Source organism: Gopherus flavomarginatus, chromosome 3 (genome assembly GCF_025201925.1).
Source record: "Gopherus flavomarginatus isolate rGopFla2 chromosome 3, rGopFla2.mat.asm, whole genome shotgun sequence".
In the NCBI taxonomy this organism is placed as follows: Eukaryota; Metazoa; Chordata; order Testudines; family Testudinidae; genus Gopherus; species Gopherus flavomarginatus.
The window spans coordinates 235334904-235349461 of record NC_066619.1 but is presented as its reverse complement, the minus strand read 5'-3'; the positions used below and the strand labels follow the sequence as shown (position 1 = coordinate 235349461).

Sequence of the window (14558 nt, the reverse complement as noted above, 5' to 3'; positions counted from 1 at the left end):
AGATACAGGAGTTGTAACTCAAGGGCCAGAGGAAGGGAGACTCAGGACGTTTAAGAGACAGAGAGACCCCAGCAGGGTGGTACCAACAAGGGGTTTACTTGCTTCAAAGACCTGCCTGGAGCTCTGCGTCCCCGTCGCCGTGGCTCCCCTCCCACCTCTGCTATGTTCCTTGGCCCCCGGGCTCGGGCTCTTCCCATCCTCCTGCTTTCCCCGCGGGCTTCCCGGGGCAGCGACCCCCGCCGGGGAATCCGCGGCGAGGTGGTTCATTGCCCCTCCGCCAATGGCAGCAGCCCGCTCAGGTGGCTGGGGGGGAGGGGACGTGCACCTGAGTCCGTCCGCCCCACCCCGCCCCGCTCCAGGGCGGCGTATTTAAAGCGGCGCCCGCGGGCCCAGCTAACGGGGCAGGCGTTATGGCGGACGAGGCCATGGATAGTTACCTGTACTCGGCCTACACCCCCTACTCCTACCGCTACCAGCCGCCAAAGGGCAAAGGGCCCCCGGGCGCCTGGCGGCAGCGGGGCACCTACTTCTCGGGCTATGGGGACACGGCGGCGGCGGCCGCGGCCGAGTACTTCGATAACTACCAGCGGGCGCAGCTGAAGGCGATCCTGTCCCAGGTGAACCCCAGCCTGACGCCGCGGCTCCGCAAGGCCAACACCAAGGAGGTGGGGGTGCAGGTGAACCCGCGGCAGGACGCCTCGGTGCAGTGCTCGCTGGGGCCCCGCACCCTGCTGCGGCGGCGGCCGGTCCCCGGGCTGCCCTCGCTGCGGCCCCGCGAGCAGGAGCAGGGCAGCCCCGCCACCGCCACCACCAGGCCCGTGCGCTTCCCCAGGACCATCGCCGTCTACTCGCCCATGGCGTCCCGCAGACTCACCACCTTCCTGGAGGAGCCCGAGGACGCGGGGCAGGAGGCAGCCGAGGAGGAGCCGGAGGAGGCGGCCGCCGAGGAAGAGGAGCAGCAGCGCACTGAGGCGGCCGCCGTGCGGGCCAGCTGGGAGCAGCCGCCCGGGAGCAGCGCGGAGCCGCAGGAGCCGCGGCTGCCCCAGCAGCAGGAGGCGGCAGTGGAGTTGGAGGAGGAGGCGGTAGCTGCCCCGCTGCAGGAAGGCCCGGTGGAGACCCCCGAGCGCCAGGCGGGGCAGCCTCAGGCCGCAGCCCCTCAGGAGCCGGGGCAGGGCAAGACCCGCCTGCGCTTCCAGGTGAGGCCCGGGTCACCGCCTGCCGCTGCAGGGAAGCCCGGGGGCGGGGCCTCGGGTGACTGGCCCTGGGGCGGCAGCGATTCTCTGCGGTGGGGTCACTCCTTGCACCGCGGCCAGTAGCCTCCAGGGTGCGGGAGCTGGGCAGGGCAGGCCTGGCATGGCTGGGAGCTGGCTCCCTGCCCGTGGCTGAGTAACCCTTGTTCCCCCCAGTTTCTGGAGCAGAAGTATGGCTACTACCACTGCAAGGACTGCAACATCCGTTGGGAGAGTGCCTATGTGTGGTGTGTGCAGGGCACCAACAAGGTAGGCCTGGTGTTCCTGGGTTGCCCCTCCGCCCCCTGGGCTCTGATTGCCACTGACCTGCCTTCCCCCTTCCTCCAGGTCTACTTCAGGCAGTTCTGCCGGACATGTCAGAAATCCTACAACCCCTACCGTGTGGAGGACATCACCTGCCAGGTGAGCACCGCCCCCTTGGGCTAGGGCACTGGGATGCCTTGTAACTTGGCCTACTTCAGGGAGGTGGTTTGTGGGGCCTTCACCACCGTTCCTTCCAGTAAGCCTGGGAACTCCAGCTGTGCTCTAGCACCACAAGTGGTGGGGCTTTGTCAGCAGCCTCACTCCTCCCTGCACTGAGCAGGCTATAATCTAAACTACTGCAGCCAATACTGCTCCCTTCCCTAAGCTTGCAGATCTCTCCTGCCTTGCCTGTATCACTGCAGTTCAGGTGCTTTCTCCTCCAACATCCTTGCTTCTTTCTAGAGCTGTAAGCAGACCAGATGCACCTGCCCTGTGAAAGTGCGCCATGTGGACCCCAAGAGACCCCATCGTCAAGATCTCTGTGGGAGATGCAAAGGCAAACGTCTTTCCTGTGATAGTACATTTAGTTTCAAATATATTATTTGACTGGGATACTTGTTTAAAGGATCCTAGTGTAAAATTGCAATCAAAGCAGTTTTTCTTTTGAAAGAATATATAATATGGTGAGGTGTATAGCTGGGCAAACCTACAAATAAAGGTATGGCAAAGCACTCTTATAACAGATAAGGCATGCTCATGTCTACCTTCTTTGAGTATGTAAGTTGCAACATTCCCAATTAGGAATGGGGGAGAAAGCACTGTCCTGTCCTACAAGGAAGAGTAGTTGTGGCTCATTTATTGTTATGGGGACAACATCTAGCAGTTTCTGTTTCTGGAAGAGGCAGACATGCTTTCCTAGTGACCTCCCTAAGCTTCAGGGAGGCATCTGAGGAGTGACCTAGATAGCTGAATCTCAAATAGATTACTGGTGTAAACTACCTCCATTGCTCTATGTAAAGCATCCATCTCATTTTTCACAAGAATGAAAATCCAATGGCATCCTTCCACAATACAGGCAAATATTAATGTAGGATTGCAATTTAACTAAAATGTTCTACAGTCACTAACTAGTATAGGAGTACATAAATATACACAACTTTTTTCCTATCAATCGCTTTAACATCTGAAAGTTAGCAATTCTTTAGTCAGATCATGAAACAAACATATAATCCTAGGCTTGAGCTGAAGACAAATAGTGCTACAACAGCCCCTGGAAGTATTAAGATTAGTGATAGCCATTTTTACAACTAAACTCGCTATCTTTAATGATGCCCCTTAACCTAAAAGGGGCATGTACTCCAGGTGTGCATGGCTGTAAAGGGGAGAGGGTAAAATGAAACAGCTGTTGCTAATGGACCAGTTAAAGATTTTCAGTGTCTGTCTTTAATGTTTAGATCAATTTGTAATTGATACAGATCAGTGTGGCTATCAATAACTATCATGGCTGCATTTCTCACTTATGGAGCCTACTGTGAAATAGTTTACTTCTGTTCTAGCTGCTTTATTCACTAATCTGATAGTGACTGTTAATTTTCTCTACCTGTGTATTTTTCAAACTGTGTAGACAAAAGCTTCTGTTACCAAGAGTCAGTAATGTATAACTTTTTTCTGTGAAACTCTCTCCTTTAAAGATAACACATTGTTAATATCCAGCCTTCTTTTTGACTTGATACACCCCAACACTTACCATGAGGAAGGGTGGTATTATGTAGCAATTTCAGAAGGAAGTTGCTATAAGAGGAAACTGTTGCATAATTTTAAACATTTTCCTTACTGACCCACGGTCACTATGCTAAGATGGGAAAACACAAGACATGGCTGTCTAACTTCTGGAGGTGCCTTTAAACTCTGCCTGTACTACCACATATATACAGTGCTTGGCTTCTGCCTACTTGCATGTGATCCTCCCCTTCTCTAACTGTGAAGAAAGTCCTTAAGCTATGAGAGGATTTGTGGCCTTTTTGCCAGAATGGCACAGACATGAACTGGAACCACAGTAGGAGTAAGTAGAACCAGGGAATTGCATCTCCAACCCCACAATAGCACAGTACTGGCCTGAAACCATTGCTGCTGTAAGCAATGTTGACCCTCTGTAGGAACCAGCATTGACTGGGAAAGGTATTCATTTCTTAGTAGCAACACCAATTTCTTAGCAAATCTTGCATCCTACTTAAGACTATTCTCCATATTTACCTCTAATTAAAGTTTGTTTGGAATGTAGTTTATAAGCAACTGATGAAAACTATAGTAAGTGTCTTTTCTCCGTTGCCCCCTTCTGCTGTTCATCAAGCTTGTGGTCAGATTCCTAGGCAACAGTGGTACTGTATACTGAAGACTTATAAAATCTCCAGTGTTTTTTAAAAGCACTGACTTCTTGGAAAGACAGAACATACTCTTTCATAAATAAGGTCTTTTATGAATTAAACTTAGTAATGTAGGGCCTTCTGCAGGCAGTTAATGAAGTTTTTCATACTTTTTAATGAAAGTCCATTAGATCTGCCACTCTTCTCTCCCTTCCTCAGTGAAGATAGGAAAGGGCACACTACATAAGAATGGAAACCACTTTTTTCCTTACAGTAAAGGTAGACTTGGAGATAAGAACTGCATTTAAAGTTATGTACAGAGTTCTAGTCTACATCTATTAATGAGAACCTTCTTAAATGTTTGCCATGTAAAGCAGTTGGGTAGACACAACCCTTAACAAAAGTAAGGATAATCAGTCTGTAAGACAGGACATGGATTTTCTAATTTCAAAAGATGTAATGTGTATACATTACTCCTTGCTATTTTGTTTGCAGTACATTCTTCATCCTTTTAATGTTTGTATTCTGCAGCTTGTAGGACGACATTCTACATCCCTCTTTTTTTCTCCTCCATCACAAACTTGTTTCTAGTGTGCAGTTAAATGTTACAGCTAGAATCAGTGGTGACCAAATAGCTTTTAAATGCCCTTCTGATAGCTGCAGTAACTCAGATTCAGTGTTTTAGCACAGACTTGTTCCCAGCATAAATATAATTTTGTTTTGCCTCTTATTATCCATTTCTGCCAAACTGTGTGTTTGAAAAGGTAGGCAACTTTACTGCCTGTGCTGAGTATGGGGGGTATTTTCCAGATGAATTTTCCACATTTGAGTTCTAGGATTTTTAATATTTTGTCCTGGAGCCTATCACAGAACACTAAGGCCACTTTTGAATGTGGAGACCTATTTACAAATTTGGTAATAGGAAAGAGGAACAGTGACTTGTCCAGTTAATATTAAATAAATGCAGGGGATAGCTTAGAATTTCACATACTAATCATTCCCTACAATTTTTTCTCCCTTAAGAAATTTTCTCATTTGTCTGTCTATATACCTTTCCACTACCCATGAAATTTATTGCTCATCTTCCCTCCTAGTTTAACAAATTGTAATTCTGTTAAAAGACTAAGTACTGAAACGCTACAGGGAAAAATGTAAATCCCCTTCCCTCTCCATACCTGAAAGTCCAGATGTGATAAAGTGTAAATGTAGAACACAGGTGGACTGTTTATGCATGTGAATAGTCTGGCTTGTATCTCTGGGTATCCACTGAGAGAGAGGGGCCGTAACTCTCAAGAGGAAGATTCTCTGAGGGAAAGATGTGAGTTGCTGTATTTGGGGGGAGGAGTGTGCAGCAGCAGTAGTGGTGTTTGGTATGCAAGGACAAACTACATTGCCTCCAGCATGGCAGCAAACTTGTATGTGGCTGTCCAGCTACTGCTTTCCTTTCTGCTGCCTTATTTCCCTTTCACTCTGGTTTTGGTGCCCTTTTCTTGTCTTTCCCCTCCATCTCTTCTACCCTTCCCTTCCCTATGCTATTTCAGATTCTTGGAAGGACATGCTTGGCCCTGTCTGTCTTCTTATACTGACTGTCCTGAGACTTTCCTCCTAGGTTCTTTTCCCTATTCTCTGCACACCCCTCCCCCCCGCCCCCACAAATGGTCTGAGAGAATCTGACTACTGGCTTCTATGTAGCTATAATACTGGCCACTTCTTTCTAAAGTGAGGGTTGTAGAGTGCCAGTGTCAAAAGATGAGTCTTTAAGCCAAATTCTGCTACACAGCAAATATCTTTAATCACATCAATATGTAGAATGATGGAAAATCTTTTCTCCAATCCATTAATGGGCTGTGCCACCTTTGCACAGATGGAGAGGTAGTCTATATTTCCATCAGATATGGCCAAACCTTTTAGAAATACTTATTACTAACTCCTACAACTCATACCCATGTACATAATTACAATTTTGACCCATGTAGTTATAGGCCTGTCAGTTCAACATGGATCCCAGGTAAGATAATGGAGCAGCTGATATGGGACTTGATTAATCAAGGAATTACAGGAGGGTTACATAATTTAATGCAAATCAACATAGGTTTACGGAAAATAGATCTCTAACTAATGCAATTACAAGTATTGATAAAGGTAATAGTGTAAATGTAATACTTAGCCTTTAAGGTGTTTGACTTTATATGACATGACACTGATTAAAATACTAGAAAGATATAAAATTAACATGACACATTAAATGGATTTAAAAACTAGGTAAGTGAGATCTTAATGTAAAATAAAGGGGGAATTGTCATTAAGTGAGTGTTTCCAGGATTGATCCTGGGCCTTGCACTCTAATGATTTCTAATCCAGGATGTGTAAGAAACTACAAAGGATACAGATAACACACCCACCCACCATGGGGCAGTGGTAAATAAGGAAAGATCATGGATTCAGAGCAATCTCAATCACTTAGTAAATGGCACATAAGCCAACAATATGCATTTTAATATGGTAAAATTCCTACATCTAGGAACAAAGAATGTAGGCCCTACTTACAGGCTAGGGAACTCTATCTTCCACAACCCATAAATCTTTTTCCAGTTTACCATTTCTGAGGAAAATCAGCTGACCATGAGCTTCCACTGTGATGCTGTAGCCCAAACAGGAATCTAGAGTAGATAGATGAGCCTGCTGTTGGAATACTGCATCCAGTTCTAGTGCCCAGAATTCAAGAATGTTGAATAAGGGGAGAGAGTTCAGAGAAGAGCCATGAGCATGGTTAAAAGATTAAATACCTTTATAGTGATCTTTTTTTCTTTGAGTCTAAGGGGCGATTTGATTAGTTAAGTATCCACATAAGGAACAAATTTATTAAGGGACTCCTCAGCCTATCAGAGAAAGGTATAACACGATTCCATGGCTGGAAGTTGAAGCAAGACAAATTTAAAAATGGAAATAAAAGCAAATTTGACAATGAGGGTAATTAACCACTAGGAGTTTATCCAGGGTCTTGCTGGAGTCTCCATCACTACCAATTTTTAAATCAAGATCAGATGTTTTTCTAAAAGATATTTTCTAAGAACTATTTTGGTGAAGTTCTAGGGCCTGTTTAACACAAGAGGTTGGACAAGATGATCACAGTGGTCCCTTCTGGCCTTGGAATCTGTGTTTTAGATGAGATGTTAACCAGTACTTTATCAGAAAGGATGTGTTAGCTGATCATTTCCTTTCTAGAACTGAACTTTTCCCTCAATCTAACATTTTTTCCCTTCTGGCTCCTGACCTTGCATATCTAATAAGATGGAGAGCACTATGGAAAGTAGTGGGAAGAGAGATCAGGAGAGAAGTCAGACACACATTTCTACAGTCCCTGTCAGGAGAGAACACTTTCTTTAGAGACTACTACATAGAACACCTTTCTCCCAAAAGGAGACCTCACCAGAGGAGAACAAGCTAATCTTGGACAACTTAATGAAAGTATGAAAGGACAATATAGACAACTTCTTGATTTCTTTTAAGGTGACTGATGCTCCTTTTAGATGAGAGCTACATTGGACTGCATTAAATGAACCTTGGAACCTGCCCACCTAGTGCAGTGTATGGATTTCTAACACATCATCTTATCCATCTGGCTATGGACAAGTTGTCTTGTTTTGGATGGAAAGATAAGGGTGCTGACTTTTTTCTGAAGCAGTCCATGTGTTTGAGGTACATCGTCATTGCTCTGTGGGCTATGAATAGTGCATCAGAAAACTCTTCTGTCCTGGAACAGCAGACTTGATCAGAAGGGGAAGACTATGGCCTGTGGGATATGGAAAAAGTAATCTTTTTTTCCCCCCAGTTACCTAAGAATCAGATTTATAAGACTACCTTCTTATTAAAGATGCAATAGTGGAGGTCAGTGTTATGGACCTCAGAATGATACAGTTCTATGATTGTCACAGAACTTGAATGCACAGAGGCATTTGTATGCTGCTTCTAGTTTTCTTCACGCTGACATCTGTATATAGAATATCCTTTCAAAATTTACCTGTATGCAATTCATATTTTCATTACACAAAAATTAAATGATTGCCATGAGGAAAGCATAGAGAGCTGCAGTTATCACTACACTTCTTTTGAAAACAGGTGCTTCTGCCATATCATCCTACATCACTGCAGGTGCTGCATCATTGATGAGGCAAGAGACTGGATCTTAATATAGTTTGAGAAGGGGCTTGCTGCATGTTGCTTCACTACAGTGGCTGGTATTAGTCAAGCAAATGCTATAACTAGGGAACAGTAGGGTGGGGATAACATCTGGTTTCCACCCTCCCTGGCTACTATTTCTTCCAGCACTTCTGGCAATTAGAGGATTGGGTGCTTTTGATAATGGCAGTAATAGATTAATCCTGTGGGCTGTCCATCCTCTAGTTTCATACTCTAGTATGTTTTAAACACTTGGTAGGGAGTCCTGATTTGTGTCAAATGCAAGAACTCCCTGGCCCTGTCTCAGGCCTATGCCCAATGCAAACTTCTGTTCCCATAGCACGATACCTGTTGTGGACACTGGATTGTGTAATTTCAAAGGGGGTTGCAGGGACTGTCACAAAGTTCCTGTGTATGTGAAGTAGGATGGATTGTGGTTTGTTGCTAAAAATCTAGGCCAGTTTTTCAATAAAGTACAAGCAGCAAAGAATCCTGTGGCACATTATAGACTAATAGACGTTTTGGAGCATGAGCTTTCGTGGGTGAATACCCACTTCTTCAGATGCATCTGAAGAAGTGGGTATTCACCCACGAAAGCTCATGCTCCAAAACGTCTGTTAGTCTATAAGGTGCCACAGCATTCTTTGCTGCTTTTACAGATCCAGACTCACATGGCTACCCCTCTAATAAAGTACAAGTTATCTTAGGGTTGGTTTGTTGGACACCTGGTTGCAAAGGTCTTCTCGGACTAATCCTTCATTGCTTTCTCCACCCCCATTTGCATTAGTTGACACTCCAGGCAACAGCATATTCAGCAACTCTCATGATTTCACTTGGCTAAACCTTTACCTTCTGAACCAGGGGGTGTACCTGAGAAGGTTAACAGGTCATTGACCCCCCAGTATCAGATCAGGTGCTTGATCATCTACAATAATATTAATCTAGGATAGCAGCTAGCACAAGAATCCAGCTAGTTATAAGAACTGGATGTGTAAAGCTTGCTCCTGTTAGCAAAATAAAGTACACTTAACAAAGAAGTGGTATACCAATTTGTGGCTGCATGGATAGCTGGTGTGGGAGAAAAGAGTGCTAGGAAGACACTGTGTAGTGCATTTTAAGATGTTCCTTCAGAGGCTTGGGAGGAAGGTGGATTGGGAGAAAACACCCAGATAAGGCTAGACTATAAAGGAAGAGAATATTGCTGGGAACCAGTTTAGTCTGATAATTGCAAGAATGGAAAGTTCCAAAAACTGCACACGTTACTGGTTAGGAATTGTGTACTGGAATTCATAATTAGATGTGAGGCATGTGTAGTATAAGCCATATTACAGTCTGATGCACACTAAAATGCTTAGTGTAGACAGAACCAGTGAGAAGAAAACACAAATGTTTGCTAATTCATTGCTGAAATTGTACAGTATGTTAAATATTTCCACTTCAATGTTTACAAATGTCTAAAAAATGACACTTATCCTTCTAGCTTGCACAAAATACACAGGATGACAGGTACAATGTTTTTATTTTACAAAAAAAAGGGGGCTGGTAAAAGATTATGTAAATAAAAGTGTAATGCGCCACTAAATAAAACTACATATCCCCAGTAAATACTTATTAAATAATTAAGAACACCAGCTACAGTACCACAAACATCAAAATAATTCAATTTTATCAGGTCAAAAAATACAGTGATTATGAATGTGCCTTGACCAGTTACAGAGCTTAAGGTAACAACTACTGTCAGCAGTCCAACAGCATGCACAGTGCCTTCAATTAATGCATTTCAGCATAATTACATTTCTAGTGGGGGCCACTTCCCCAAGAAAAGGCAAAGCTAAGAATTTCATTTGTACATTCTAAACTCTGGAATTACAGATCCCAGTTTAAAAAAAAAAATCACAGTGGGTAAGAGATGCATATAAAAATACTGGGTGTTCCTTTCAAATCACAGGAATCATGGGACTGCATTCACGTATTTCTTTTACAAAATGATTTTCAACAGAATCCAGTTCATTTTATGCTACAGTGAAAAATGACTATGAACTATCAGTATACAGAAGTATATTGCCGGTTTGCATGTTTTGATAGTGTTTACTCTTCCTTTCATTTTTTTCCTGTAGTCCCAGTTCCTGAGGTGTAACATGAGTTATGAAGATACGTGTAAATGCGTCCACACCTCTTTTCTTGAACTCAGCAGACTACACTGACTGCAAGTCATGTATTCTACTACCAATAGCCACTGTTCCCCTCCCCTCCATTAGCTTTGTACATCTATTCTCACATAACAGTGCATTGCATGAATGTACAAGAAAAATACTGGTTTTGCACTATACAGTTTCTAGAATATATACAGAATAAAATAAGTTAACTTTCTTCTAATGAGAATTGCTGATGGGCAGCATATATCTTTAATATACATTTTAAAGTCTCTGCAGGCAGCTACTTTTTGGTTAGTTATCAATATTTGTAACATAAGCACTGATCAGAGAACTGAGCAGCATTCCAATAAAGTTAAGATATATTATTTCTTTTAGAAACACTGGGGAATCCCAGTTTAAAATATTATTAAATGTCCTAACATTTACACACTATGAGGATTAGAGCTAATAAAATAAAATTTCTCCAAAAATAATCTTGCATTGCTCTTTTAGGCATGCTCTGAGACCTTATCAACAAACATCCATACCTTCAAAATGCAACAGTCATATATCCATACATTTCAACTCTCACACAATTCCTCATTACAGACAAAACAAAAAGCAAAACAAAACATTGAGAAATCAATAGTTTTTGCAAAGTCTTTACAAGTCCTTTTTCTGCTCATGTATGACTGCACATTCTTCATGACACTGCACAGTGTGTCATTAGGCATTAGTAGTTGATTACACTTACTGTTGTAAAACCGGGAAATCTTGCAGGTTTTCAGCCAAAATGAATCAGCCTTGATTTTAGCCTCATCCCACCTGCTTTACTTGTCTCAACATCTGGAGGCCATTACTGCAACAGCACTTACAATTCTGTTTCTACAGAAAATAATGCATATATATGCATTGCTTTTAGCCCTTTTCCTTTAATGTAGTTTATATCTATATAATAAAAAAAAAATCACTACTGCCCACACCACACAACTGTTGTGTGTAGAAACAGCAGTCAGTAAGATGTTAACGCCATTGGTTTTTAGATCTTTGTTTTTTGATGAAATTTCGTGCTATGTTAAAATTCTGTATTGGCCATCAGTTTATTTTTTATGAAAGGTGCTTGATAATGTTCTGAGGCATCCTTAGCTTTGTTTCTTTATTAAATGAAAAGCTGTTCAGACTCCAGTGCTGCTCATATTTCCTACAGGTCTGGCTTTTGCTAGAAGCTGATAGGATTGAACCATGCGTAGAGACTCTCGAATTTCTAGATTAAGTTCCATCAGTTTTGAGCTGGCTTCTGACATGTCTTGGTTAGGGCCTACTACTGCAAAGCTACCCGTCTGGCCCAACGTCTGATGACGAAAATATATATGCAACAGCGTTTGGACTGGGTCATCTTCAGAACTGCCAAATATGTCATTGGGCCAAATAGACCTGTGAACATATAATTTAAATATTTAATAATATTTTCTTTCAAAAGAAAATAAAGCAATTAGTCAACATGACTTTCATTTTTGTTTTAAAGAGTGTGTGTGTGTTATATAGGAAAAGAATGTGAGAAGACAGAGTTCTAAGGTGCTAGTCCTATACTTAACGAGATGCCATTTTCTTACAGAATAATATACATTGTTTATTTTTCAAAAGGTTACAGTTGTTAAAAATCAGAACTACCCTTCTTAAATGGTGAAATCCACAAGAGAAAAACACAAAAACAGTCAGGTTTGTCCTTTTCAACAAGGACATCTAGCAAGAGTTAAAAAAAAATTGGAGTCAAGCCTATGTTTAAATTTAAAATGTCTATTACGAAACTAAGTGTTGCTCTAAAAGCATAATAATTTAAATAATTTAACATTTTACCTGAAAGCCTTGACCTGTGCTACAGCTGATATAAACTCCTTGCTTCTCAAGGTTTCAATGAGAGAATGAATGGCAGTTTCTGTGCTAGCTTGGGAAGCCTCTGATATTTCAATTTCTTCAATACCACTGTCTGAGGCAGATTCAGCCTCTTTCAGACAGCTCTCCAGCTGGGCAAGTTCTTCTGACATGTTTATAACCTAAAAGAAATATGGAGAGTTGAGCCTTTCTGGATCCAAAACTCTTTTCAGCCGAATTAAGTGTTGCAGGAAGATAGGGATGTGCACTTCACCCCACCCCCCTAGAACTGTGCATGAGGCGGGGATACAGACAAGGGCACCAATGTGGCCCCTTGGCCCAAACACTCATGCATATGGATGATTACACGAGTCAAGTATTTGTAATGAGCATTTGGGCTTTCACCTAGTCTGTCCTTAGTCAGTTCTTCAGAATTCCTTGCAGGAATTCTTACCTTGCAATCACACTGTAATTGGTGGGCCATGAACCCTTCCACCTGTAGCCATGTATCAAATCAACGTAAAGTAGCAGCCTCTTTTGGAAGAATAAAATAAAGTTGAAATGATTCTATTACAAATAAAGAAAATCTGAATGTATAGAAAGAAAGAAAAAGTTCAGTACACATATATAGCAGTGGTGACCAAACACTATAGTATGGTCCAGCCAGTGCACATACTGCAGCGCTGTTCCTGAGTTTGCACTCAATCTATCATGGTCTACACAGAAAGCAAAACCAAGATCATAATTCCCCAGACAGGACAGGTGGGAAAGAAAACTCCTTAGCCACAGAGTATGAGTAAGACACAAGACCTATACTCTGAAGTGCTTCTACGTCTGACATGGTGACTGGGGAGCCAAGGGGGATAAATATGCATGCTCAATTGTCATAGCACCCCTGACTAGGGGAGACATCCTTTCATCAACATTACCCAATGTTATCAACAAAATGTGCATACTGGGATCTGAAGAATGAAAATATCCAGGTGCCCATTATGGGGGAGGGAGGTGTGTGTAACTAATAAGGAGTGTGGGAGAAGCTTGAGGAGAAAGAGGGTAAGTCTACACAGCAAAAGCTGTGCATTGGCTAGCCTATCTGAGCTAGCTTGAGTCACCTAGCAAGGGTAAAAGGAGCACTCGAGAGCATAGCATAGGCTTCAGAGCAGGCTAATGAGCTATGTACCCAGGGTCTGTGCCAAGCTTGTACTAACTACGCTGAAGTCCACCCTGTGCTGTCTTCATTGTTATTGTTACCTCTGGTAGTTGGATTCAAGCTAGCTCAAGTAGGCTAGCCAATGCACACTGAGTGACAGCTTTAAAATTGCTTCCTCTTCATTAAGTGCCCAGCTGCCCTTTCAACTCAGCAGTTTTGTATGGCCCTACAGGCTCTTTTAATTAACCTTCTGTTGTAAAAACCTCTATTAGCTTTTTTTTTTTTTTAGAAATGTCACTAATGTTGGGTGCCTCTTTGTTGTGTTTCCAACCTGAGACACCTGCTCCCTGATTTTTAGTTGTGTTGAAGACATACTACCAGCTTTTTGTATACATATGCACAGATAGGTTATATTCACCTGAAACTTGAATATGGCTTTAAAGCTGTAACACTAATTGCAAACGGTACATAGTTGTATAATCAGAAGAGAAGACTCAGTGGAGGAAGAAAGAGTCTTCATAACAGAATCTTCTTGACTGGAGTTAACGTACCTCATTTACGGTTTGATTGTTATACACCAACAGTGACACAGAACATTTTAAATCCTTGATTTTTTAAAGATAATTGGGCTCCCTGCATTACTGTGTATTAAAGAGCTTTCAAGTAGTCCAAGGATCAACACAGATGCAATTATTTTCTCAGTCACTGAATTATAAGTTCTAATTAAACCTTTTATCTCTTGGCTACAAAACAGCTGGTATACACACTTCCATTTTCAAAAGAGATGACCCGCGGATGATTTTTAATGGGTATTGTTTTTGACCACCAATAATAGGTAGCTAAATAATATTATTTCCTTTACCTCTGCCTCTTTTTTGATTGTATCTACTTTGCTGATGAGTTTGCAATAGGCTTGGAACAGAAGCAGCAACTGGAAATGCAACTTGTATAACCTCCGACACAACTCCAGCTCCTACAAATGTAAACAGCAACATTAGCACTCCCTGAATTTAAGATAATCTACTAACACATGACACAATCAGACAATAAATCATAGCCAGTTTGTTCAGCACCGAATTTACAATATTAAAAATATTTATTTGCTTACTGAAGAAAAGGAAATGTCAAGAAGATTTACAAGCTAATGTAGTGAGAAGCTGATGAAAGCAGGTGAAAGCTGCATTCAGGACTAGATTGGTAATTAGAAAGAAAGTAGTATTGCTCTTGCAGGTTAAAAGTTTATCTTTTAAGAAGGGCAATCACATTTCCAACAAGAAGAAAAAGGATTCAAATGACATTTCAAAATGCCATGCTCCAGCAGGAAATACATAGATTGCTTTTATTTCTTTTGGCTGTTTTGTCAGTT

At 42.3% G+C, this 14558-nt stretch overlaps 2 protein-coding genes and 1 long non-coding RNA gene across 22 annotated transcripts in view; 1 reads left to right on the top strand and 2 right to left on the bottom strand.

Moving 5' to 3' along the window:
* Positions 1 to 973, bottom strand: part of LOC127048379 (uncharacterized) — a 56127-nt gene extending 55154 nt beyond the window's left edge. For all 3 annotated transcript variants that reach the window (XR_007773617.1, XR_007773616.1, XR_007773615.1), the window contains exon 1: positions 875 to 973. This is a non-coding gene — a long non-coding RNA (uncharacterized LOC127048379). The remainder of the gene's footprint in view (positions 1 to 874) is intronic.
* On the top strand, positions 365 to 2743 carry ZAR1 (zygote arrest 1). The gene is made up of 4 exons (XM_050947885.1): positions 365 to 1196; positions 1407 to 1499; positions 1578 to 1652; positions 1956 to 2743. The coding sequence occupies exons 1-4, from the start codon at positions 411 to 413 to the stop codon at positions 2097 to 2099; spliced, it is 1098 nt and encodes a 365-aa protein (XP_050803842.1). The 5' UTR covers positions 365 to 410; the 3' UTR covers positions 2100 to 2743.
* A 6794-nt stretch (positions 2744 to 9537) lies between these two features.
* Positions 9538 to 14558, bottom strand: part of FRYL (FRY like transcription coactivator) — a 331713-nt gene continuing 326692 nt past the window's right edge. For all 18 annotated transcript variants that reach the window (XM_050947243.1, XM_050947242.1, XM_050947230.1 and 15 more), the window contains 3 exons: positions 14055 to 14165; positions 12028 to 12224; positions 9538 to 11604 (listed from right to left, as the gene is read on the bottom strand). In XM_050947243.1, coding sequence (XP_050803200.1) covers positions 11346 to 11604; positions 12028 to 12224; positions 14055 to 14165 — 567 coding nt within the window. In that variant the 3' untranslated portion in view covers positions 9538 to 11345. The remainder of the gene's footprint in view (positions 11605 to 12027; positions 12225 to 14054; positions 14166 to 14558) is intronic.